We start from the raw sequence: 26,928 nt of genomic DNA, 5'->3' as shown, positions 1-26,928 counted from the left end.
GCTGCACACGAATAAATATTTTAGGAGGGTGGAATGAATAGTCTGTGTTTCTATGAAATCAATCATCTGGGTTTCAGTAATTTTCTACGGAAAAACTTGCTTTGATATACAAGCAATTTGAATTACAAGCATATTCCTGGAACTAATTCTGCTCATAATCAAAGATCCACTGTATTTAAATCTCTGGTGTTCTAGAATCCAACATTTTTGCACTGTGGTGGAGTAGCATAAAATAATGCGTCTATATTGAGTGAAGGGGGAAAAGATTATAGTTTGTTCACCCCTGAAGGTTTCGGAAGTGATTCTCATTTTTAGTTTCCCTTCTTGTCCTGCACTCATCTAACACATCAGTACCTGCATTGGTAGAGAGGACTATCGGCTACATTAATCAAAACTAGTGCAGTCTGTACTATATGCAGTTTGACTGTGGAGTGTGCGGATTGTGTCAGATTAATCAAAACTGGAGCACAGTCTTCATAAATCTGGTGCCCCATGCACTTCTAAAGAAGTGTGCGCCATTTTTTGGAGCACTCTGTTCATGCCACAGAAATGTGGTGCTCGCCAGTGATAAAAATGGTGCAAAATTTCTACTGTCTTGTTGGACACAGTGCAACCGCGACACAAAACTGTTGCAGACACTTTATAAATACATGTGCAAGCAAACATTCTTTACAGTGGAAAGTCAGACAGAAAACAGGCACAGACTCTTTCATAAATGTGGCCCTGTGTGTTTTTGAATAACTGTACCAACCTTTGCTCTCACACTTTATCCAATAGCAAATACTGTATGAAGATTAGTTTACCGTATTTTTTGGAATATAAGGCGCACAAAAAAATCCTTTGATTTTCTTAGAAATCAAAGCTTTGTAGTTCAGTGCGCCTTATATATAAACAGTACTTACAGATAACAGCTGCCTCCTGCTGGTCATTCATCCTTATAATCTGGTGCACCTTATAATCCGGTTTGCCTTATATATGACCCTTGACATTTTAGCAGGCATAAATTGATGGTGCGCCTTATAATCCGGTGGGCCTTATAGTTCGAAAAATACTATAAATTCTATTTTCCTGCATTACAACTGTGGCTACTCATCACTTTCTACAATGCTGGAAATCCCACAATAAATGTCACTTCATAGCCCTAAGTTAATTAACTAACATTCATTTAGAGGGAGCTTTTTATGTTAATACGAAACACTTACAGTTCTCCTTTTATAAAGCATTTTTTCATTTGTTATAAATGACCATAAGCATAATGCTTACAGTAATGATACAGTTGTGAAGATGCTTCCTGTTACATGTGTCTGAACTGCCATTATGAGAATATGCTTACGGTGTCAGCACAACATGGTTTGATTATATATCTTTATTACATTATGAGTAAATTATGCAAATGTTTCCTGAAGATTGACAATTGCCTAGTTCTCCAGCAATACGCACAAGTCAGCAGAAATAGGGGAATTTATTATTGCTGAAATACAGACTTGTGGACATTATTTCTGAATAATTTATGCATAACAAGTAAATAAATCGGACATCTAATACAGACTCTTTGTGAAATTTGCAAGTTATATCTGCGAATTTTGAAATTAAACATGAAATTAAAGGAAATCTACCATCAAAAACATGCAAGATAAACCAGGAGCACTTGCTCATCCAGGCACCGCGAATAGTAATCTTCTTATGTTTATTGTCTACGGCCTCCTTCTGTTTAAAATAAACTTTTTAAATTATGCTCCACACATCTAGATGTTCTTCAGGGATTTACATTTATATATGAAATGCCGAGCTACCCGTGCCTTTCTCTGAATAGAGAAAGGGAGGGAGGAGAAGAGGAGAGAGCGGGGGCGCTCGATGTGTAGAATTACCTCAGTATTAATGGTTTAGTGCCTGAGCAAAGTGTGCACTCACCTTCTTATGTTGTGCTAATGGCACAACGCATATCATCGCACGTCAGATGGAACGGGGTGCAGCTTTCGGGGAATAGATTCAGCGGTGGTGCCGATGCAGAAACTGGCAGAGGAGGGTTTCCGTTGCTTGGAACCTGGTGGACTATCCCTTTGATCCTTTTGGACAAAGACCCGGCACACTATGTTCCAAGAATTGGTTTATTCTTGGAACAAATAATAAGAATAAACCAATTCTTGGAACATAGTGTGCCGGGTCTTTGTCCAAAAGGATCAAAGGGATAGTCCACCAGGTTTCAAGCAACGGAAACCCTCCTCTGCCAGTTTCTCTGAATAGACAGCTTTTGGTATCCACCATCTGATACTCAACCCAAATTTGGGTTGGGCTTCTGAGTGGATATTAGAGGTGATTCTCCATCCAAGTCAGTTGGGCAGTTCTCATCAATATCAATATCTTTAAAGTTGCTTCTTGCAAGTTTAAACAAAAAAAATGCCACTTGCTTAGTAAATATCCCTTACTGCCTTGCACAAACGTTGCTTCTGGTCTTATATGCTAGCTTTCTTCTTTTTTCTCCCCTCCCTTTCAGGTTATTTCATGCCCTCCCCCTTCTATTCCATGCAGTTGATTAGTATTCTGCTTTTTATTTTGGGTCACTTTTCTCTTTCACTGAGTGCTTCCTGCCTCTTATTCCTCCTACCTACTCCCCTGACTGCTCACCCTCTTTTACTCCCTGCTATTTATCCCTTCTCTGCTGAGTGCTTTGTCTCCTCCACTTTTGCCATATTATGTTTTTCATAATGGACAAGGTTGTTATGTACAAGGCAGAAATATTATTACTCGGTGGATTTCTCAGCACTTTGGAAGTTTTATATAATCAACACTGTTGTGCTAGAACTTGACAGGTTCAGTATTCCAGTAGCCGATCTCTTTGCTGTCATGGCTGTCTATCAAAGAGCTGTTTTCAAGGCATTGTATAACTTGGGAATGGACGAAGATTTTGATACCTTGCTGTAAACATCCTTGTCATCTTGAAATCGGTGAGGCAGTGACATATTGTACAGTTGCTTTAACGGATAAATCAGACAAATGTCATGTTAGGCTTTCATGAATTTATTCACTTAGTCATTGCTGATGGATATAAATGCTGGTGTGGTAGAGTCTGATGCTGAAGATGACGGAATCCTGCTGCTCTCTAGTGAATATGACAGCGTTACTGATAACTGAGGCATAAATTAAAGATGAGTTTCGGTCTCTGCACTGATTTACATTGCATGCTCACATTTTTCTTATATCACTTTTCTTTTCGTACCACAATGGTACCCACATAAATAAGTTTTTTAATGGATTACAAAGTCTTTGGTAAGTTGTGTTGCCTAGCAATGTTGACTTTCTTTCATACTGACAGCTGTCACTATATTTGACTGAATGTTAAAATATAACTGCTGTACAATATAAACTCCTGTACAGGAAACTTAGTTCAGTGGTTATATTTTATTTCCTTCCTTGAGAAATAGCCTTGATGGAGACATGGAGATGGAAAATATAGGCTTTGAGGTTGTCCGGGTTTGTTCAAAATATATATATATATATAAATATATATAAATAATATATGTAATATAAATATATAAGTGGGGGTGGTTAAGAAAACAAAAAAAGAGCAGCTTATACTTATCTTCGACGGTACTCACGCTTTCCTCTGCCATGCTGTGTATACAGAGACAGGGCATGTTACCAGCTAATGCTGTGTCAAATAAAAAAAACAGGTCGTGCAGCAGGTAATTACTGCGAACAAACTATGCAAGGTGCCCCCTTGAAATGTCCAGGGTGCACAGTATTTCACCAGAACAATTAAATTCAGCAAGACACAGGGTGAAACCAACAATAATTACTTAAAACCTAGCTTTTAATAAATCAGCCTAAAACCATGTCCTAAAAAAACAGACTTAAAGGACACCTGTCATCAGCCTTTATCTAGTCATTTCATACATTAATCATTATAAAATCATAATTTCTTTATTATGTAAATGAGGCTGGTCACATGGTCAGAGGCAGTGATGTCACTCCTGTTACCCCTCCCCTCTCCTCCCCTTGCTCATGTCTGTGTGTAATGTATAGTAAAGTATTGCTAGTGTGTGCGCTGTATCTGCTGACATGCTGCATCCTCCTAATAGACATAGACACAGACATCAGCTACACAAGTACCTGACATGTTCTGCTATAACATGGCTGCCTGGAGCTGTTGTATCTCTCCAATACACACACACAGGCTGCAGGGAGTGCCAGCACCAGAAAGCACATGGAGGGGCCATTACACCATTATACAGGCTGTCAGTCATGCACTGGGGGTGTGGCTGTGCCTCCCACTGATGAATAAGGTGGACAGCTTGAATATGCTAATGACCCATTGGACATTTCACAGGTCATTTGCATACAGCTTTAGGACCTCATTGCTTAGGTTTACAGGCATGTAGAGGGAAAATGAAGGGATAGAGGCAATGCTCTCTAATGGCAGTTTATGAAAATATATTTAGTTTAGGGGGCTTATTTTGCCTGACGGGTTCTCTTTAAGGACCATCAACAGACAAATAAACAACACTCACCAATGCTACTGGCCGTCTGATCTATATGCCCCCTCACTGCCTACATAAAGCTTGCAGAAGGAAAGTGACTGGGTAGTGTACAGGTGCAGGATCACAGTCAGCGAGATGTGCGTGGGAAAACCAGGTCAGGAACAGGTGACAGCACTGCACCTAGTAATCCCTACTACTAACTCTCCCTGTACCCACGAGAATGACTCCTGCTCTTACAAGGGCAGTACCAAGGTAACCCTGTAATCTGAGTTGCCCCTAACTAGGGCGTACTAGGTTTTTAGGACTGATTTATTAAAAGTTATGTTTTAAGTAATTATTGTTGGTTTAATGCTGTGTCAACGTGTCCCTCCCCCAACCTGTTATTTGTTTTTCATGAGTCCCAGATAACCCATTTATCTCTCAAAGGAAGTTCCTAAGATTTTGATTTTGAAGGTTAATCCTAGTCAGGGCTTTGGGCTCAATAAACTGTTTTTGCCAAAGGTTAAAAATGCTGACATCCACTAATTGTTGGGGTTCTTAGGTGTCGGACCTCCACCAATCTGATATTGATTGGTGGATATTCTAAAAATAAGTCATCTATATTAATATCATGGAAAATATCTTTAACCCCTAAATGGACGCAGCCATTTTGTAGCTTCAGACTCGGTCCCATTTTTTTGGATTCTGGCGGAGCGGAGCACTAAGGGGTTAACAGATGACCCCATATTATATTTTGATAAACTCTTTGCAGTTTCAAAAAGTTCTAGAACTCAATTTTTACTTTATATTCTTTAAAATGGTAAGTGACCTGACTCCCTCTCAGAATCACGGTTGACATGCAATAGCCGATGTACTCACTGGAAAGATGCATCAAAATTGGTTCTAGAGGGTGTGCAATGAGCATACCCTACTTACTAATTCTGAACTTAAATAAGGCCTTCAACCACCTCAAAATGATCTAACTCTGCATCCTTTAAAGGGAATCAGTCACCACAATTTACCTGCCCATATGCCACCTTATAACTTTTGTTATTTTAGAACTACTCCTTCCATGCCAAAACTTCTCTTTAGAAATGCAAATTAAACTGAAGGGCTTTAGGAGGCATTAGAGTACCTTAAGAGGTACCTTGTGGGACAATGTAATATAAAAAAGTAATAATAAAGTCTTAATTAAAAAAAAAAAAGCTACAAAAGCTACCAAACTTACAAAAATGTCCCTTTTAAAAAAAAATTAAAGTAAAACACACACAAATTGTTCCCTAAACCTATAACCGGATTTATTCTGTCCGACAAAAAAACAATAATTAATGGAAAAATGATGCTCAAATTGACATTTTTTAAATCATCCATCGCACAAAAATTATACTAATTGCATTCAAAGACCTTTAACAACCCCAAATGTGCTACACCGCAGCGTGATATTGTGCGCCAGCCGGCAGATCACGTGGACAACACAGAGAAGAGAGAAGTCCGAAGACCATCCGCGTGGAACGGAGCATCAGTGAGCGGCAAAGATAGTCGGAACCACCTGTAGGTGAGTATGGAAGGTTTTTTTTTATGTTCTTGGCAAATGGGGCTAGTAGTATACTAAAGGCTGCCTACTAAAGGGGGCTGGCTGGCTTTATAATTAAGCGGGCTGGCTGGCTTTATACTTAAGGGGGCTGGCTTTATACTTAAGGGGGCTGGCTATATACTTAAGGGGGCTGGCTGTATACTTAAGGGGACTGGCTGGCTATGTACTACTGGGGGCTGGATGGCTATATACTAGGAGGCTGAGACCAATGCATTTTCCACCCTCGGCTTATGCTCTAGTCAATGGGTTTTCCCAGTTTTTGGTGGTAAAATTAGGGGCCTCGGCTTATACTCAAGTATATACGCTAATTTTCTAATAAAAAAAGCCCTATAAATTTGCTATCACTGTGCCTGTTGACATTTTATATAGGTTTGATGGTATAGGCAGAATATTTTTATTAGAAAAAAACCATGACAATTTTCTTTTAAAATGTGCGGCACAATAAGAGACCCAATCTTGACCCCCAAATAACTCGACCCCATACAGCTGTAGTAACAAAATATACAAGTTAAAGCTTTTAAAAGGAAATGACAAAAAAAAAAAATTGCCTGGGCTTTAATGTGGAAAACAGGGGTTAAATTATACAAATATTTGGAAAATTTAAAGAGGACCCTTCATCACTTCTGTCAACTCCAAAGTACAAAGTGACCATTATTGTCCTCAACACTGATTTAAACTAGACCACAAATGTGTAAAAAAAAAAAAAAAAAAAAAAAAACCCTAACTTTAGCTCAGAGATCATTGGTCTGTAGACAGTGATATATCACTGCGCAATTTCAGCAATGCTCAAATGTTAAAGCTGTCCCTGTGTCATAAATATTTAATAGACAGTACATTAATTTTATTACTTGGAGGCTTATCCATCTACCAGCAAGGCAAATATTGTTCATCTCATGCTACGCGTGCAATTAACATGACGTCTGGTGCTGATGTTCCATTTCTAACTGCTTGTGATAAATGATCTTTATTTGCATAAAATCACAGGGTGCTGCAATCTCCAAACCTATAGAACACTTTCCGTCAAATGTAAATGCATGCCGAGAAGATGGCTGAAGCTTCTGCTGTAATACAGCGTGTGAGGGAGATTCTGCTGCTTTGCTGAAAGATTTGGTTTGCATGTGGTAGCTTATGGAAACCTCTGCTGCACACACAGCCTATTTTTCTGCTCTGTGTATTACGCGGTGGCTTGGTTATTGAGGAGTGATTGGCCACTGCACAATGCCTGGGAGCTGGTTACAGACACAAATGTATTTAGACAGGATCTACCTGTGCTCCAGAAACGAAACAATCTGTTCTGTGACCGTTCAGCTCAGGGCAAGAATAATACGTAAATTATTGAAATGACAATACGTGAAGAGCAGCATTTCCAGAATGCAAGACCTGAAATAATTTTACGCCAGGAGCTTGTACTATATGGCACTATTTAAAATTTCATAGAAACGCTATGATATGCAAATATGAAGGAATCATTTGCATAACATCACGTAGCAGAGGAAGGGAAGCTAAAAGTCATGTAAATGATAAAATTAAATATATGTATTGGATATTGTGCATGACAAATAGTCAAGGCATATCTTCATGAAAATATTGTTTTTACAGCTGTTAAATCAGGAACATTTGGATTGCTTTCCACTGACAAATCTTTGTGCACCGATTGATAGTAAAGAGCTGAGCCACTGTCAGTCCACTTCACCATTGGTATTTTCTTTAGCAATTATGTCCAGTAATATTGAATTGGATTTTTGTGGTTTTGTTTGCTTATGACCCTTTAAACACCTTAAAAGGGTATTCCCATTTCAGCAAATTAATGTTGTTGTTTGCATTTTAAAAACGTATAAAATGTTCCAATATACTTTCTGTTTCAATTCTTCACTGTTTTCTAGATCTCTGCTTGCTGTCATTCTATAGAAAGTTTATAGGTTTACTTCTAGTGGACAGAAATCTGACCATGGTCACACAGGTGCACAGCTCGTTATATCACAAGAGTAATCAGAGCTGTGTGATATAACGAGCAGTGCACTTGTGTGACCATGGTCAGATTTCTGTCCACTGGAAGTAAACATAGAAGCTTTCTGTAGAAGGACAGCAAGCAGAGATCTAGAAAACCGTGAGGAATTGATGCAGAAATTATATTGGAAACTTGCATAACTTTTTATAATACAAACATTCATTTTTTGAAATGGGAACACCCCTTTAAGCATAAGACCTATTTTGGCCTTTAGGATAGAGCACTTTTTTTTTCAATCTGACATAGGCAAATGAGGGTTTTTTTGTGGTAAGAGTTGTATTTTCCAATGGCTTAAATTTTAAGGTAAAAGAGCATTATGCTAAGAATTGATAACCCCTTTCCTGTCGGGGTACTCTGAAACTTGTTTTTTTATTAAAACATTTACTATTCACAATATTAAAAAATGTAAAATATAAGAGTTTTCTTACTTTATACTACGTTATCAAATAAGTACCACCGTTTTGGTGAAAACTTTTGGGAGGCAGTTAACAATAAAATTCACAGAATACATAAAACATGATTTATTTTTTATTTTTTTCATATTTATGGAAAAGGGTGATTTTTTTTTTAACCATAAGGGGATTTACATTTGGGATACCATGATTCCTCATAAAATACATTGCAGTACTTTTATATATTAGACCCAGTCTCACACTGGGCCTAATAGGCTTCTGTACATCCAGATCTCCGGCTGCCATGGCAACCCACTGCCGTAATCATGTTGTGGGGGCCAGGGAGGCAACTGAGGGAACCTTCAGTTTCTCTTCTTAGCTGCTGTGATCCAACTTGATTGCAGCAATCAAGGGGTTAAACTGTCCTGCATGGAGATCTGTCCAGATGGGGCACGGACCTTCATAACTTCAGTTAGGGTAGAACTCCTCAATGGCAGATCATAGAGTAACAGCATTGGCACTCTCAGATTTGGCCTGCCCCAGTGCATTTGGACACCAAACAAGACCTGGTTTCTATGCTTCCTTTGTTAGTTCTGTATATATACTTTTGTCAGCGTTTTTTTTTGCTTTTTTTTTTTTTCAATATTTCATGATCACAAGTTAAATTTATAAGTAATCTATTGCTTCAGAATTTTTTTTATCAAACTTCTAAAATATTTGTTTCCAATGATCATATTCTATATGTTCTCTACTTCAGTTGCAAATTTCAGTAACGTGTAGGTGTTTGTCCGTCAGGAGCAGTGGTGCATGAAAGGTTATTACAGATGCATTAAGGGTTCTCGACTGCGATCAGGATTTTTATTTCTACAGAGATAAAGGGGCTTTGTTACATCCCTTTATTATTGAACATATATTAGTTTGACGTTTAGCTCATGACTTAAGATTAGAAATAGTTTTGATGTTTGTTTGCCCTTCATGGTTTCTAGTCTATAATTGACATAGACAGGAACTGTCAAAGGCAGATGAGGAGAATCCAGGGTATTCTAGTGGGCATCAATACTGATTTCTGCAAAGGCAATAGTAATTATTTATTACTCACTCCATACAATAAACATTCTAAGAAAGTCATTGCGGATGTCTGGCTGTAAAAAGGAATAGTTTATATAATTGGAAAAAGAATGCTAAAATCAAGGGATGTGCTAGAATAAAAAGAATTATTTATTTTTAACTTTTGAAGTTTCATTCTAGCTTCCCCCGTGGTTCTCCAATGTCCCGCTATGAAAACTTTAAATCCAGTCACTAGCCTTCTTGTTCTTCTGACATAGATGCAGGCCACTGATTGGCTGCAGGAGCCATATTGTACCACATTTCTTGCTTTTAAGTACATTTTTAAAACCTTGACAACCCATCTAAAAGAGGTTTCTGGCCCCAAACTTGATGACCTCAAGAATGATTTCTGAAAATATTTATTGTGGGATTGTTAGGTCAATGTCTCTGGGGAAAGCAATGTGAAGTGGCTCTCCTCCAATTAAATGATGTGCAGGGCAAGTATACTTTTTTGTTTTCCCCTGCTCCAGCCACCAGAGGTCTTTCCTGGTAAAACCTTTAAAACAATGCATGCAAGTCATTTCTTTAGGTAAAAATAGTACAAAATCGTTTGTTGGTAAATTAATTTCAACCTTTGGCTTCAATCTCCGGTTCTGTTCTGTAGGTATGTCACCATTGTAAAATTGCTGCAGATCTGACGAATGGCACAACTGTCATTGTGTTTATTTTTTCATTATCTGTAGTGCACTAGAACAGGCACAGCTCCATATACTGTGTTTTGGACTGGAAAGATACTGCACTGCAAGCTTAGCCCCATTCACATGAGCTTGTGGTAGTTTTCTTTTGACATCATACAAAACTGGTGGCAAACCTATGGCACGTGTGCCAGAGGCGGCACTCTGAGTCCTTTCTGTGGGCACCCAGGCCATTACCTCAGAATGAAGTTCACCAGCCAGGACTCAAAGAATCTGCCTGCAGAATCTTCCTACAGTGATAGATGAATTTTCCCTCCTCATCTAAACTGCATTGGTGTCCTTAGGCTGAAGGATTGAAAGTTGTCAATGAACAAGGAGAAATAAATTACAGCTTAAATTGCTGTGCTGGCACTTTGCAATAAATAAATGGCTTTTGGTTGAAGTTTGGGCACTCAGGCTCTAAAAGATTAGCCATCACTATCATGTATACATACATACGTACGTACATACATACATACATAACACCACTAGCTGTTAGGTCCCCTTGCTTGCACAATTCCCTTATTTTCTGTAGCTGTTTTAAATGGACTTGGCCAGTGACATGAATTAAGTTCTCATTGCCCTTTTTTTAAAAAAAGTGCAACTTAACAGGTGCCCAACATTATTGCCACTTTTACGTTGTTGTGCTTAAAACAAAATGATGATTGTTCATTATCATTCTGAATCACAAAATAACAACGCAGTGAACACTGTTAATCTGTTTCACTTTCTTGTCAAGGACACTACCTCAATTTTTACTCAACTATTTTGACTTTCAGGTTAAAGTGCCTATTGAACTCAAGGCTTTTTTGTGTTACTTTCTTTTAATGTGCGTGATCAAAGGCATATGTGAATCTTTTCTTGAAGTGTACAGATGTGCCAGCTGCTACCCATCTCTTCTATTTGTTAAGATTTAGAGCTCCTTGGGTTCGCTTTTACAATAACTTTGTTGTGAAACCAACTACATTATTTGATGAAGATTATTTCATAAAGATTTATTTAGTTAAGATTAATTATAAAGTTTTTTCCAAGATTTTTTTTCACAATTAACTAGTAGTTGCTGGAGTGGTGCATTAGAGGAAAACACCGCTTGGAGACAGCCCAAGTAACATTTATATAGGCAGTGAACTAGAGGAAATGAAGGGTGGAGCAGCACTGTGAAAGTCCCAGGTGCACACTTCCTTAAAGGGCCAGTAGCAATCTCAAAGAAAGGATCCATGGAAGCAGCACTCCAGCAGCCAGTAAGGTAGTGTATTCGCCCATGGTCAGTTGTACAATTACAACATTACAGCTCCCAAATAGAGCCATTATCACCTGTGAATGGCTCCATTGAGGAGCTGAAATGTTACATTTGTTGAACTGACCATGGGATGAATAAACTACCTTTCTGGTTCCTGGAGTGCTTCTTCAGTATATACTTTCTTTATAGACAAAGAACATGGCCGTCTGGATTTGTGAATCGAAATAAAAGAGCAACTCTTACTTATAGATCGAGGCACCATGCCTGTGGTAATCTTCTAATATTTGTTATCCAAGTCCTCCTTCCTTTTAAATTATGCTAATGAGTCAGAAAAGCTCTTGTTGGCATTACCTGGGCCTCCTTGAGCTGTAACTTCACAGGCTGTTACACTGTGCAAAGAGAACTTTTCCCCCTGTCACTTTGTGTTAAAACTTCCTCTGCTGCAGAGAGATTATAAGAGGCAAAGGGCGAGGGAGGTGCTCCTTCACAGTGTAGCAGCCTGTGAAGCTACGATACAGTAAGTATTGCAAGGAGTGTATGAGATTCAGGCTCATTAGCATAATTTTAAAAGTTGATATTAGTAGGAAAGAGGCCTCTGATCACAAATATAAAAAGATTACCACTGGCACTATGCCTTATAGTAAGTGTCCCTGGTTCATCCTGCTTGATAGACACTATGCACAAGTGTAATGTAATAAAGTTATGTTGTATAGATTTATGCTTTGCCTCTGTCACATTATTTAACAAATAGTTATGTTGGAGACTCTGATTGTTTATATAGATTAAGGTTCTATACATTCTACAAAATTTAAAAAGAAGTAGTTTCTCCCCCTAGGTGGAATAATGGTTTTCTGTGTTTCTGTACTTAGGAGCAGGAATTGTATCAGAGAGAAGGGCTTGGGGTGAATGAAGTACACTATGTGGATAACCAAGACTGCATAGGTAAGTGACACTATATAACCTAATTGACCTATGAAGGTAAAATGCAAATGACTTTACTTTAAAAATCATTTAAAAATGGCTTAACAACTTCAAGGTGTATTCCCACAAAGACTAGATTCTTAAATATAAACAGAGAACACATTCTCGAATTCACTGTTATTTCCTCCAGCCTCCTCCCCCCTGCATTACAAGACCAGCTCAGGCACTTCCTGCTGAGAAGCAGTCTGCAGAGACTTACTCTACTACTAGGCATAAAGCAGAGATGAAAGTGTTGTGTTTCATATTCATCTATTGTATCTCATCTCTTTTTCTGTGTGTCAGATACTAATAGAATGTTTAGAAGCTAAAGTGTAAATGAAACTGGAGATAAACCCTGAAACATGATAATCTAAGCATACTGTTAGCACACAGGATCTCAAAGCACAGAGGAATCATGAAGTGTCTGCTTAGTGTAAAATTATATAAGGGGGACTCTCTGACCTTCACTGCGTGATAGGAGCTAAAACAGCAATAAAAATGAGTAAAATAAGGTGGTTGAAAACTATCTTTATTGTGTAAACATAATTAAAATTAGTTCTTAGAACTTCCTTTCATGGGCAAAACCCATGTGCTGAGGAGACCCAACCAGGTCAAAAGAGTGCTGTCTACAGTTGGGAGTCTGTTCGTTCTGGAATAGATATACTGGTTTGGTTTAATCCCACATCTTGTTATTAGAATTCTGGTAGGTCAGGTGTTAAGGGGGCTGCCTTCCAAGGTAGCAAAAGGATTCATTGTTTTCCATTTAACACCTTTGAAAACATATTTGCATACTTCCCTGTTACATTTAGGAATGTCTTTACACAGTGACAGAAAGGGGCTTTCCACTTCTCAAATAATTCATAAATCTCTAGGAGGAATAATGGGTAAATAACAACAAGAATAAATTCGAACTATGAGCAAGACTATTTCTAGAGCGAAAAACCATGGAGGAGCTAGTAGATAAAAAGTTCCACACATATGAACAAAAAGCAGAAAAAATTGCCAATGTCAGTGCTCTCCTACCCACTTCCAGACAACACATGTCCCTCGAACGCATAGGTCACTGTAATCCTTTCTTGTTGACATTGACAGTTTTTGTTATTTCATGGAGGATACATCAGGATAGCTGACTCTTTAGGGTTTGACCTAAAGCAGGTGAGCTTGAATTGCACATCATTGTCATGTTGGGGTTCTAGTTGGACAACTTTCCCCTGACTTACCCCTGTTTCAGAGCTAGAGGTGCTCTTCACATCTTGTGATTATAGATGAGTTCTTTGTACTGACTGGAATAGTTAAATGCTGCTTTGGTTTTAATTTCCTCTTTCTGTTCGTGAGACAGATGTGCAATTCTCTTTCCAGAGATAATTATCTCGGGGAAGATAGAATAGTTAGAGTCTGAAAGTGTTCTTATAACATTGCTAATGCTGGAAGCACAAGAACTTTCCCGCCCTGTGTTTGGTGGAAAATGTTGTGTTTTTTTTGTTTTTATGTCACATAAGAATCTGATACATTTTCTTCTTCAGATCTGATTGAGTCAAAATTAGTGGGTATCCTGGATATACTGGATGAAGAAAATAGGCTTCCTCAGCCTAGTGACCAACACTTTACATCTATGGTGCATCAGAAACATAAAAACCACTTCCGCCTTACGGTAAGACAATTTTGTTGTGTCTCTATTATCTACAGCTAGATAAATGTATACTTGTATCTGTTCTCATCTCTGAGGTCTATGTTTCTTATATTGCCCCACAATGTTACTTGTTGTGTGTGTGTGTATGTGTGTATATTTATGTATGTATGTATGTATGTATGTGGCAGCCAAGTGGTTCTGTTGTGGATTGCCTTTCCAGTGTTTAGCAATCATTTTACATTAGTGTATTAATTAATAAGTAGGAAAGCTTTAATAATAATAATCTTTATTTATATAGGGCCATAAAATTCTGTTGCGCTTTACAAATCATAGAGGATAAATACAATATAATATTACATTTCAGAGTACAAACAGTCATGGATGGAACAATATTAGTGAGGGCCCTGCTCTCAAGAGCTTACAGTCTATGAGGATGAAGGGGGGACACAAGAAGTATAAGAGCTTTTATAATGGTCTAACCATTCATTATAAGGGAAAAGTATAAAAAATATTAATAAATATTCTACTACTTGAACCAGGCATCAGCCACATCTTATATACAAAGTCCAAGGTGAAAGTGACTGCAGAGAAGCCTGAAGCTTCGTATATATCTGGTGTTTGTCGGATAAGCAACGGGCGGAGGACATAGGATGGATTAGTAAAAATAGTTTATTTATTTATTATAAAGCGTTATTTACATAGCACCATCATATTCCGTAGCGCTGTGTATTGACAGTGAACCAATCTCAAGATCATTTCATGGTCCGCACATCTGTGAACATAATACGTTATTTTTTTTCTGTAATCTACAGTTTTGCCAATTTGTAACATGCTGAACAGTAGTTTTATTTCAATCAATAGCAAAGTAGTGTGTACCTTTTATCTTTTAGTATTGTTACAGATTATTTAGTCTTGTTGGCATGCATGTACTATGCATATTGTATAACCCAAATAATATGGAGGCATTTACCACTAGTGGAACATATACATGGGTATTTGATGTGTTATCATTTATATCCTGTTATGTAATGAAAGAATATGTCTTTTTAAATGTCAGTCCCTTTTTTAAGTTATATTACACTCACACACACACACACATTTTTTTTATCTATGTAGGAGTATAAGGCAGAACTTTACAGATGTGGAGCCCAACTGGCTAATTGTGTCCAAAGTAATTTAGATAAGCATGTTCTTCTCACCCTGCAAGTGGTAAAGTAGACAGGGCCTAATATACCGTATGTACTCGAGCATAAGCCGACCCGAGTATAAACCGAGACCCCTAATTTTACCATCAAAATCGACTATAAGCCTAGGGTGGGAAATGAATTGGTCAGCATACAGCCAGCCAGCCCCCAGTAGCATACAGCCAGCCAGCCCCCAGTAGCATACAGCCAGCCAGCCCCCAGTAGCATACAGGCAGCCAGCCCCCCCCCCCATGTAATATACAGCCAGTCGAGCACATTAAAAAAAAAAAAAAAAAAAAAAAAACTTGCATACTCACCTCTCCCGATGCCCGGCGTAGCTCCCCGATGTTCTGGTCCCCTCTGCTCTGCTTCATTCTCCTCTTTGTAACAGTTCGCAGAGACGCGTCCACGTGATTTGCCGGTCAGCGCAAACTAGATTGCATGGACTCTACTCTGCCAGCTAATTACAGAAAGAAGAGGAGCTGCCAGGAGCCACAACGAAGATACAGAGCCGTGAAGAGCATTGGGGATGCCAAGGGGGAAGTTTTTAAGTTTTTTTTTTTTTTTTTAATTGACTCATAAAAGCCGAGGTGAGGTTTTTCGGCACATTTTTTTTTGTGCTGAAAAACTCACCTTATACACGAGTATATACGGTACCTGCATTCAGACCACCATTATTTTCTTCTGAAACTGTAATAATGGAGGTCCAACAGATCCATTAAGATGTCCATTGATTTCAGTGGAGTTTGATTGGCTTCGTTAATGTCTATTTGTAACATTTCCATTATTTGAGAAGGGGAAAAAAGAGCACTTTAGCTGCCCTCCAATTTTCCACTCAATCAACAGAAGCACTAATGGAAGAGTTCCAAACTGACACCCACCAAAAGTCACTTAAAGTCCATTGAAATGAATTGGCATTTTGATGCATTATGGAATGCAAATGGAATATATTTATGGAAAACTGCGTGGAACACTGAATGCATGAGAATAAGATAAATATTATATAAATTAAAAAGTTGCTGAACTTCTATAGCAGTAAATGTTAACAGTTCAAATATTATAATTTAATTGATATTTGCAGGTTTTCTTGCAGCTTTTTACTTTTTGTTGGCAATTTATTAAAGAAGTAAACAAAGAGATATGTGGTTGTATATTAACAGTTACTTACCTTTTCAATCCGTATTTAATCTGTACTACTTAGCTTCAGGGAACACACAAATTCCTATCTTTGAAATTCGCATTCTTTGCATAGGAAAGCCAAGCTGTGCTCATAAATCTGAAAAGTTTTGTGCGTGGGTGAGCTGAAGTGGCTCTGACTATTTGGTAATTTAATTGTGTGTGGTTTGTCCTTAAAATGTTCCAGTTCTTGTGTTTATGATAAACTGCTGTGTATAGATTTTCTTTTTACGCCTCCCTTGAGTCTTATCTAAAGATGTAAGCACTGTAGTGTATGTTCCGCTAACATGGCGAGCGGACCTCATCACGTTACCGTTTTATCTATGCAAAACAAATTACATCCTTGATTTTCAGCACCAATAAAGAATCATTTTATGGCTGCAGCCGAAGACGCAGTTCTTTTACTAATGAAATCTTTTCAGAAGGTGCGTTATGGAAAAGAACCGGTGATTTCAACTTGACTCTGAGCAATGAGAGATTACACTTTCGTCATGCTAATATCTGCCAGCCGCACATTTTTCCTGACCATAAAGATACATTTTAGGCCTGTAACGGTGGACTGATAAATATGCATCAGTTCTCTGTTGCTTTTTCCTAGTGATGAATACTGGAGCTGATACCATCTATCAGCCGTCTTCCATTTTTTATGGCTTGCACATGCTGGTAGCATTTCATTTTGGAACAATGTGTCACATAGAATACATCAGCATAAAGTTATCAATGTCTAGAACTCTGTATAGAATGTATAGCGTTCTATAAATGTATATCGTTTGATCAAACAAAACCCCACAATTCAGTCTTTTCCTTGTTTTTATTGCAGATTCCGAGAAAATCTAAACTCACTGTCCATAGAAATATCCGAGATGATGAGGGCTTTATTATCCGTCATTTTGCAGGAGCTGTCTGCTATGAAACAGTAAGATGTGTTTTGTGCTTTTGAATTTCCTTTCAATCGTGTGGAATATCAATCATATACCGTACTAGTAAAAATGTAGTCTGTATAGATATAGCTAGTTTAGATTTGACCTTTTTACAACAAATATTGGTTCATTGACTACTGACTAATAGGGAAAACCGCATTTCAAAAGTTAACCTACACTCATTTTATTTGCCCTCTCTTCCTTACCTTGCTAGATTTTGATAAAGTTCTGACCATTCTTAGCCATTGTAGTTGTGTAACTACTGATGAAATCATAAGCTGACACATTGTGCACCAGTATATGATGAACACCCCACCCCTTTTGCTGCAACAGCTATACCGGACAGCTGCTGCCTCCTGATATCTGCATTCCAAAATGGCCCTGCATAGTGAATAAATGCACTATTGCACTATGTTGGCGACATCTTGTGCACAGGCCCTAGGGGGAACATCCTAAGTTTGCCCACTTTGCTTCTCTTTACACCCCTCCCTCCACACACACTTGGGGCAGGTGGCGTGAGGGGGAAAATAATCACAATTCCTGGAGGTTAACAAACTGGTGTACAAGCCTTGATAAATCTCCCCATTATGTAAGTCAATATAATATCAGATCTATGTAGCAGAAAAATTATACATAGCTCGCCGGACAATCCAGCCCCAAACCGATTCCGGTGCATGTGAATAGTTCTGAGGCAAAAGAACCAAACTGAAGAGACGGAGGATCCTGGTACTCACGGATAGAAATGGAGGATGGCCAGTTGGAGACAAATTCTTCTTTATTTAATAGTTTAAAACACAGTGCATACACAAAGCACAAACGACCTACGTGTTTCGGCAACACGCCTTACTCATGGTCTAAGGGTACGGACCTCCCGCCCCACAATCACAATAAGATCTATGTAGGAGCTTTTGTAATAAGCCGCTACAGTCACATTCATTGAGCTTCCCATGCATTACACATAAATAGTCTCACACATGCATGCTGTGGCCAGATTCACTTTACATGTTAATGCTATTCACTGCACCAACACAATGGGGAAAATATAGTGCATTAAAGAAATCCAAATTCACATGTACAAGGACAGATGTGGGTTTGTTAGATGCCTGTATAGAGCTTCACCACCTACAACTTCATGAATCTAATGCCAAGGTTCTCTGACCAGCACCATGAAAGCTGCAGTTATCTTGTCAATGAAAACACCTAGCACAGTGTCACAAATGAATAGCCTTTATTTAGTGGTTTCCCATTTTTTGATCTCATTTCAAAGATGTTCCACTTTGATGGAACCTGATGTAAATGATAATCTCCCGGAGAACTGTGTCAGAACCTGACCCTATGCATGCAGCAGACTTGTCACGTCTCAGACAGAATCTCTGTCTCCTGCAGAGGAGCACGTACAGCAGTCAAAAGAAATATTGTCATAGTTGAAGAAATCACATTCTGAAAAGAAAATGACAGCAAAGAACATAATTGTAACTCAATTTGTAGCAGCCTAATGAAGCTTTCATCTACCACCAGTACATTGTAAAAATAGTTTATTATGGTGTCCAGATACAGACTGCATATTTTCCAATAAGAGTGGGAAAAATTATGCCTCTTCTGGCTCAAAACAAAATCTGAAACCGGCCTTTCCATGTTAAATTATTTTTCAGTATATAACTTCTGTTTCCAAAAAAAAATGAAATATTGTGTTTCTAATTACTTCCTTCCCCTGGAGTAGGATTAGCTGTCACAGGGCTGCGTTCACTCGTTCCAGTGGTCTTGCGTTTCTCTGAAACACATATGGTCATTGTTACAGTCAGTGATTGGCATCTTCATTTACTAAATCTTGTAATGTGATACATTTTTATATTTATACATTTTTTTCATAGATTCATCAAATTTTCCATTTTGTTGTATGATGCATATGAATGGTGCATAAAACATGATAATGATTCTGGGTGTAGAGAAGGCATAACTTATACGCCTTCATTTCTCTGTGGTTGTGGAGGTATGCTGCTCCACTGCACGGAAGCCACTATTTATAGATATAGGTCATATTTATATACATATTTGATGGCATCCTCTAACCTCTTGGATTGAATTAAAGATGAAAGGTCACTTGTTTAAACATGTTTTCATTTCCCTCTAGACACAATTTGTGGAGAAGAATAATGATGCGCTCCATATGTCACTGGAGTCTCTCATATGCGAGTCCAAAGATAAATTTGTACGGGAGTTGTTTGAATCCGCCAATAATCACAAGGATTCCAAGCAAAAGACAGGAAAACTCAGTTTCATCAGCGTGGGGAACAAATTCAAGGTATTCTGTAACTTGCGGTATTTTTATGGGACAGGTCCTAAAAATTACTTGCTGTGATCAAAGTTGTAATATTTGACATTTTTGGGGGGACATTTCTAATTTGGTACAGTTTCCTAGTATCTATGTTCCCATTATTTGCCACAAATTTATCACACCTTGCAGATGTATAATCATTTTGTAAATGAAAGGGTCTGCACACAGAATTGTGAAGAATCTGTAACAGGATGCAATATTTTGTATCACCTGGTGATGAATATTCTTTCATTTCAATTGTCATGATCTGAAGAGTGTCAAGTTTTCGTTGCCATTGATGTCCTATTGTAACTCATGACCTTCTGTGACTGAAACATAGCAAGTACATAAACTCCAGCACTGTTTTTTGGTTTTATTTTTGCAAATCATATCCTTCTCTGCCTTCATAGACTCCAATGCAAGCAGCAAACCTGAGATTTTGGTCCTCTTTGCTGTAAAAAAAAAAAAAAAAAAAAAATTCACCGTTCTAAAATTTTGTCTGATACTTGCTGTTGCTCAACACATTTATGGATGAATTCTATATAGCACATTACTTGCCATTGTTTTTTCAAATTGCCAGTGTGCAGAGTTGCAGTGAGGTAATAGCATGGCATATTGTTATTCCATGTTGGTCACAATTTCCTACAGCCAGCAAAGACCTAGAAAACCATGAGGGATTGATACAGAAAGTATATTGAAAAATCAAATGGCTATTCATTACACAAACAATATTACCGTAATTATTTGCTGTAATATGCTTTAAGTGGACAACCCCTTTAATGTTTCTAATAGTGATAGCAACTGTCATTTGATTTTTGCAGCTCTGTTCTTTGACAATATCTTTGAAACCACTTTGAATATCATAACAACATTTTTTTTTCATGACAAGTGGGACTTTAAATTGATAGAATAATTTTTATTGATTACACTTTTGGTTATAGAATTAGCAGACAACTTAAAATGTGAAAAAATATGCTTTTAAAAATTTTTTTTCCATTAAAAACTTTTTTTAATATGCAGTAAAATTTTATAAGCCTTTACCAAAATAGCATATATACTCAAGTATAAGCCATGTTTTGCAGCCCAATTTTTGTGCTGAAAAGCTTACACTCTACTAATATATATATATATAGTACTTGCCTGTGGCTCACCCATTACTTCCTCTTCTCCTCCGGCTCATTTCCTGTGCTTGACTCCTGCTTCCCGGCAGTGCGGGCATAGGCACGTCTATGCTCTCTGCCTGCATGCAAGCACAGCTCAACGTCATCAGGCCCAATACACCATAGTGTGCGCGTGGGGGAAGAGAGCTTAGACATGCCTCTCCCTGCACTGCCAGGAAGCCGGAGCTGAGCTGAGAAGGCGAACTGGGGGAGAAGTGGATGCCGGGGATGAGCACCGCAGGAGAGTACTTACTTACTTTATTTAAAGGGGGCAGTGCTTGACATTTTTATTTAACAGTGAACATCTTTGGTTCTGTTTCACCTAGAAACATAATGCTGATATTATCTTAAAGGGGAGATATAATCTTGCAGATATAATCGTTTAAAGTCGGACACTGTCATATGTGTATATGTGGTATCTGCACGGGGCATGTGCTAATAGGACTTGTATGGCAGTCAGGAATGGGTTAATATTGTGTTGAAAGATTGTTTGAAACATATATATATATATATATATATATATATATATATATATATATATATATATATATATATATATATATAATTTAACCCTTTTAAAGACGGCTGCATCAACTTTTTATACCGGTCATTTAGGGTACTTCTGATGCAACACCTGTCTACAGCGCTGTGTCAGAAGAAGATTGCGGGACCTGCTGCTGTCTATGAGTACTATTTTCTTACAGAAGATCTAATCAATGCCTTAGAACATCTTTCCATATCTAGCTGAAAGCTAATGTAAGGAACAGAGAGAGAAACAATTGTATTGGAAAGTAATGTTTAAAGAATAGTATAGTTAGGAAGGGAGCAGAAAGCTTTAAAACTCTAAGCTATGTAAACAGACCAAGAGAGAGCTCACAGCACAGTCACAAACCCACAGTCTGTGATACAGATCTGATCAAGTCATTACAAAGGGGCCCTTTGCAGCCCGCTCGAACTAAGCCGAATTTGTAATTCTTTGAAGTATATTTACAACACACTCAATAAAAGTCATCTCAAAACAATATGAAAGCAAATCATCTGGGTTTAGTGTTCGCACTGCTTATTGCAGTCAAGTTTTGTTGACCATATTTTCCCCAAATGGCCATAACTTGTTGCTTTGTCTCCAGCCTTCCTCTTCATTTCTGGGAATATGTACATACAGTATACAGTCTGACCCCTAAGAATGTGAAGCACAGGATTTATATGCTCTTGTACATATATGATTAGATGAACAATCTTGTGTCTTCATCGATCATGTGATATTTTGACCGCCAAAGCAGTCTTTATCAAGCATTGATAATAAATTGCACAACTCAACCCCTAAGTGGCATAAAACATTGACCCTTTGATTGTAGCATGAGTGGATGGGATACATATGCAACAATTAATTTCCAATAGTCGCCCGGCTTGCAACCACAAAACCATTAATCCACTTTAGCCCTGGTGGATTAAGAAGGGTTTTGTGGTCGCAAGCCGGGCAACTATTGGAAATGAATTGTTAATAAATTGGACAAAAGTTCAAGTAAAAGATGTGTAGTGGGGGGGGGCGTGGCTAGCAGCCAAGATGGCTGGACGTGTCTAGGAGAGCTCCTCAGTGACCCACAGAATCGGCTGGATAAATCCTGATTTACAGGCTAAAACACCCGAACCGGGACTCAATCGGACTCCCCCACGTTGAGAGGCCCCGCGAGTCACGCTAAAACGACAGCGGGAGAATTAGTCTGACAGGCCAGGACCGACAGCGCGCGTACGCAGACGGCCACCCGACACAGAAACGGCCAGAGGGACCTGATCAAGAGCCCGAGTCGGCACTCACCTGACAACACGGGCTTACTGCCATAGCAGGACGATCGCTCCGGAGGAAGAGGTGAGAGACGGAGCGGATCCGGCTGCCGTCTCGGAGAGGAAAGCGGAGCCCACGTGGCATCAGCAACGGAGAGCCGACACGGTCAGCGAGGATAGAAGGCAGCGGAGGAGACCTAGGAAGAAGAGGCAGGGAGCCACAGAATAGAACCGGGTGCCAGAGAGTTCGTCAGCGTGGCAGCAGGAAGACACCAGATCGCAATACCTCTGCCCGGCTCACAACATTCCAGCCCGGTCCACACAGTAGAGTGGCGCGAAAATAGGCACAACGCCAGCGCCATCTTGGATAGAGGCACCTGCAGGTGAGACAGCCTTCTGAGACAGAGAGGAGACCCGGAGAAAGAGAGGAAGTCGGGCCCACGCACCTTCTCTAGTGCTGCAGTAAGGAACATTGAGAAGCTGAAAAACTACTAAACTGTAAGTTACTACAGTGTAATCACTTCAAATTAGAGTCGAAAAGCCTAGCAACTGAAGGCACCTGATAACAACACTATATAAGAATAGGAGTACAACTCACTGAGCTGGCTCTGCAATTCAGCCATCCTAACTGACTGCAAATAACTCTCACCAACATGAGCCCTCCTAAGGCTAGTGCTATAGATAAGCTCAGAGAATTTGCTCGTGGAGATGCTAATGACTCTGCCCGTACACCGCAAGCACAGCGTACAGTACATACTAGAGCTAAACCCAATGCTGCAACATCAGCTGCACAGGCTGAAGTGGAAGATGACTCAGAAGAGCTCACATTAAAACAGGTCACCCTCCAAGTATTGGCAGCTATAGACTCCTGCAAAAGCTCCCTGACAGGCAAGCTGGATGAGGTGAGAGTGGATGTCAGCCTGCTTCGCCATGACCTGCAAAATCTGAGAGAGAGAGTACAAGCCACTGAGGAAAGAATATCACAAGTAGAAGACCGTAATGCTAATGTTCCAAGATCTATCTCAGCACTTGAGAATGACTCTGAGGCCTTAAAGCAAAAGGCAGACGATTTGGAGAATCGGCTCCGAAGAAATAATATTAGAATTATAGGAATGCCAGAAAGAGCTGAGGGGCGAGCGCCGGAAGAATTCTTAGAAAAATGGATACAAGAACTATTCCCCACAGCGAAATTCTCCGCGGCCTTTGTGATAGAAAGAGCACACAGAGTGCCCGCCAGAGCTCCACCGCCAGGATTGGCCCCAAGACCGTTCCTAGCAAGATTACTGAATTGCAAAGACCGAGATATGATTCTTCAACAAGCCCGCAAGCATCCGGACATACGCATGGACAATGCAAAAATTTCAATTTTTCCGGACTTCTCCCTGGATCTTCAAAAGAGAAGAGCAACATTTACGGATGTCAAACGCCGGCTCAGAGAAAAGAACGTCCCATACTCCATGGCCTATCCTGCCCGGTTACGTGTAGTGGATGAAGGCAAAGTCATATTTTTTGCTTCACCGGCAGAGGCCAATGATTGGCTAGAGTTACGCAGGAATGCATCACCAAGACATCGGTGAAGACTGAATCCGAGATGACTTGACATGAGCGACAAGGAGGAGCACGTGAGATCGGGAACTGGTTAATCACAAAGCATTAATGTTTTGGTATTACGTGGGGAGAGCGCATAATATAATGTGATATATATGTTTAGTTAAAATGATGGACAAGTTATAAAAGGTCCCACTGAAGACAAATAGTTGATGAAGCCTATGATATAACCCTGAGAATGTGGGTTACTGGGAACGATAGTAATACTCAATGCCTATATCCCATCTGACATGGCAAGAGTATCCCAGTTTACTAGCCGGTTTAAGCGGGACCGCATTTCTGCTACGAAGACCACATTTAGGTCAGGCGAGTGGAAGGACGAGCCCGCTACATGTTAAAAATGTGTTTAAAACAAGGTTTAATAACATGTTACATTTTGTTAGAGCATACCAGGGTCAGGTTTGGTTACAGTTAAAATGTGGGGTAGTGCTACACACCTACCCAAACACTAGAGTGTCAGCAAATACCCCTCAGGAACGAAGGTACAATTTAGACTTAAGACATGACTGAATTACGCATACTTTCGTGGAATGTGAGAGGACTAGGAACCCCAAGAAAGCGAATAATGGTATTCTCCCAGATCACTAGGCAGAACCCCCATATTATCTGCCTACAGGAGACTCACCTAATTCCAACCAAAACACACATATTACATAAACCCTGGGTGCAATGGGGAATTCACTCTTGCCACAATTCAGCCTCTAGGGGGGTATCCCTCCTGATACATAGAAGTCTGAAGTGGGAAGAAAAAGCCCGATTAATAGATGCAGAGGGTAAGTTCGCATTTGTACATGCACATATAGACGGAGTAGCCTACAACATTATGGGAATTTACAACCCTCCGCCCGCCCCACAAGCAGTAGTGCAGCAGGCTGCAATATTTGCACTAACGTACCCACACGCCCTGAATTTGTGTATGGGAGACTTTAATTCTCTGCTAATTCCAACACTAGATAAACACCAAGGTCAGCTGGCCCCACCCCTAGATCCCAGACCCACTCCCCTTGCTACTTTGATAGCGGAACTGGGATGGGCTGACCTCTGGAGACACCGAAACCCTCAAGCTCGAGTATTCTCTTGCTACAGCGCAACTCACATGTCATTATCCCGTATTGATCACATAATAGGTTCTATCTCTTTGATTCCGCAAATACAAGATATTCAATATCTTCCTAGAGGAGTGTCAGATCACTCCCCTTTGACATGCACACTGGGCACACGAGCAACCTCAGTAATGTATAGACAGGCAATACACCCCTTTTGGTTGGGTCTGATAAGGGAGCAAGACAGAGTATCAGAACAATTAGAAACGTTTCTACAAGCCCATCACTTAGAACAAGACAAAAGATTGCAATGGGACACAATGAAAGGGTACTTACGCACTTGCATACAATCAGCTATGTCGCATATTAAAAAAGAATCGAGACGCAAAGAGTCTGAACTGGCAGACCTGTGCCATAACTTAGAACAACAATATATAACAGACCCGACTGAGGCCAACAGGTCGGCTTGGTTACAGACTGGTCGACTTTATTTACACACACTCAAAGAAAAAGCTGACAGTAAATTGTTCTTTTATAGACAAACCGCTTTTGAACTGGGAAATCAATCAGCGAAATTACTCGCTCATATCGCTAGACAACATACACTTTCTCCCCCAATTTTACGCATACAGTCAGCAAATGGTGAAATATTGCAAACCCATACAGACATATTAGGGAGGTTTACAGAATTTTATAGCGAATTATACACATCATCCTTGGAAAAATCAGATAATGACATAGAACAATACCTAGATAGAATAAGACTACCATCTCTGACAGAGGAACAGGCTAGCCTTTTAGATCAACCAATATCCATGGAAGAAGTAGAAGAAGCAATTGACCAGTTAAACAATAACAAATCACCAGGACCTGATGGGCTCCCCAAAGAAGTATATAATAAATACAGAGATAAGCTTCTCCCGTGCTTACTAGAGATGTATAAGGCCACATTTGAGGCAGGAGCACTTCCTAGGTCATTAACGGAAGCGACTATTATTGTGATTTTAAAGCCAGGAAAAGACCCGATAGAATGTGGGTCCTATAGACCCATAGCTTTATTAAATATAGACTACAAGGTCCTCACTAGAATATTAGCATCCCGACTTAACAAGGTCATCTTAACACTAATACATTCAGACCAATGCGGGTTTATGCCAGGGAAATCCACATCAGACAATATTAGACGGGTGCAAGTGATCGCTCAAATTGGACAGACGAAGGGGGAGGACTGGGCACTGGCCTCCTTGGACACTGCCAAGGCCTTCGACTCGGTCGAATGGCCCTTCTTGAATCACTGCTTGCGGAGGATGGGATTTGGACCTAACTTTTGTAAATGGATAGACATCCTATATTCCACACCTAATAGCAGACTATTAATAAATGGCGAATTATCTCCCCCCTTCACACTACTCCGAGGCACGCGACAGGGATGCCCACTCTCACCATTATTATTTGCAATAACCATTGAAGCATTGGCGGCCAAGCTCAGACAGGACCCCATATATCAAGGTATAACCCTAGGCCAACGGGAAGATAGGGTGGGGTTATACGCAGATGATATGATCTTATTCATATCCAAAACCACCACTTCACTGCCACATGCCATCTCAATTATCAATGAATTTGGGAAGTATTCAGGGCTACTAGTGAACTGGGCGAAATCGGCATTTATGCCTCTG

At 39.5% G+C, this 26,928-nt stretch overlaps 1 protein-coding gene across 9 annotated transcripts in view; it reads left to right on the top strand.

Moving 5' to 3' along the window:
* MYO6 (myosin VI) overlaps positions 1 to 26,928 on the top strand; it is a 180,990-nt gene that overhangs the window by 89,193 nt on the left and 64,869 nt on the right. For all 9 annotated transcript variants that reach the window (XM_072142095.1, XM_072142094.1, XM_072142096.1 and 6 more), the window contains 4 exons: positions 12,342 to 12,414; positions 13,956 to 14,083; positions 17,243 to 17,338; positions 19,474 to 19,644. In XM_072142095.1, the coding sequence (XP_071998196.1) occupies positions 12,342 to 12,414; positions 13,956 to 14,083; positions 17,243 to 17,338; positions 19,474 to 19,644 (468 nt within the window). The remainder of the gene's footprint in view (positions 1 to 12,341; positions 12,415 to 13,955; positions 14,084 to 17,242; positions 17,339 to 19,473; positions 19,645 to 26,928) is intronic.

This window comes from Engystomops pustulosus, chromosome 3 (assembly GCF_040894005.1).
Source record: "Engystomops pustulosus chromosome 3, aEngPut4.maternal, whole genome shotgun sequence".
Taxonomy (NCBI): Eukaryota; Metazoa; Chordata; class Amphibia; order Anura; family Leptodactylidae; genus Engystomops; species Engystomops pustulosus.
Note: the sequence above shows the minus strand (reverse complement) of the source record. Positions and strands in the feature narration are given on the sequence as shown.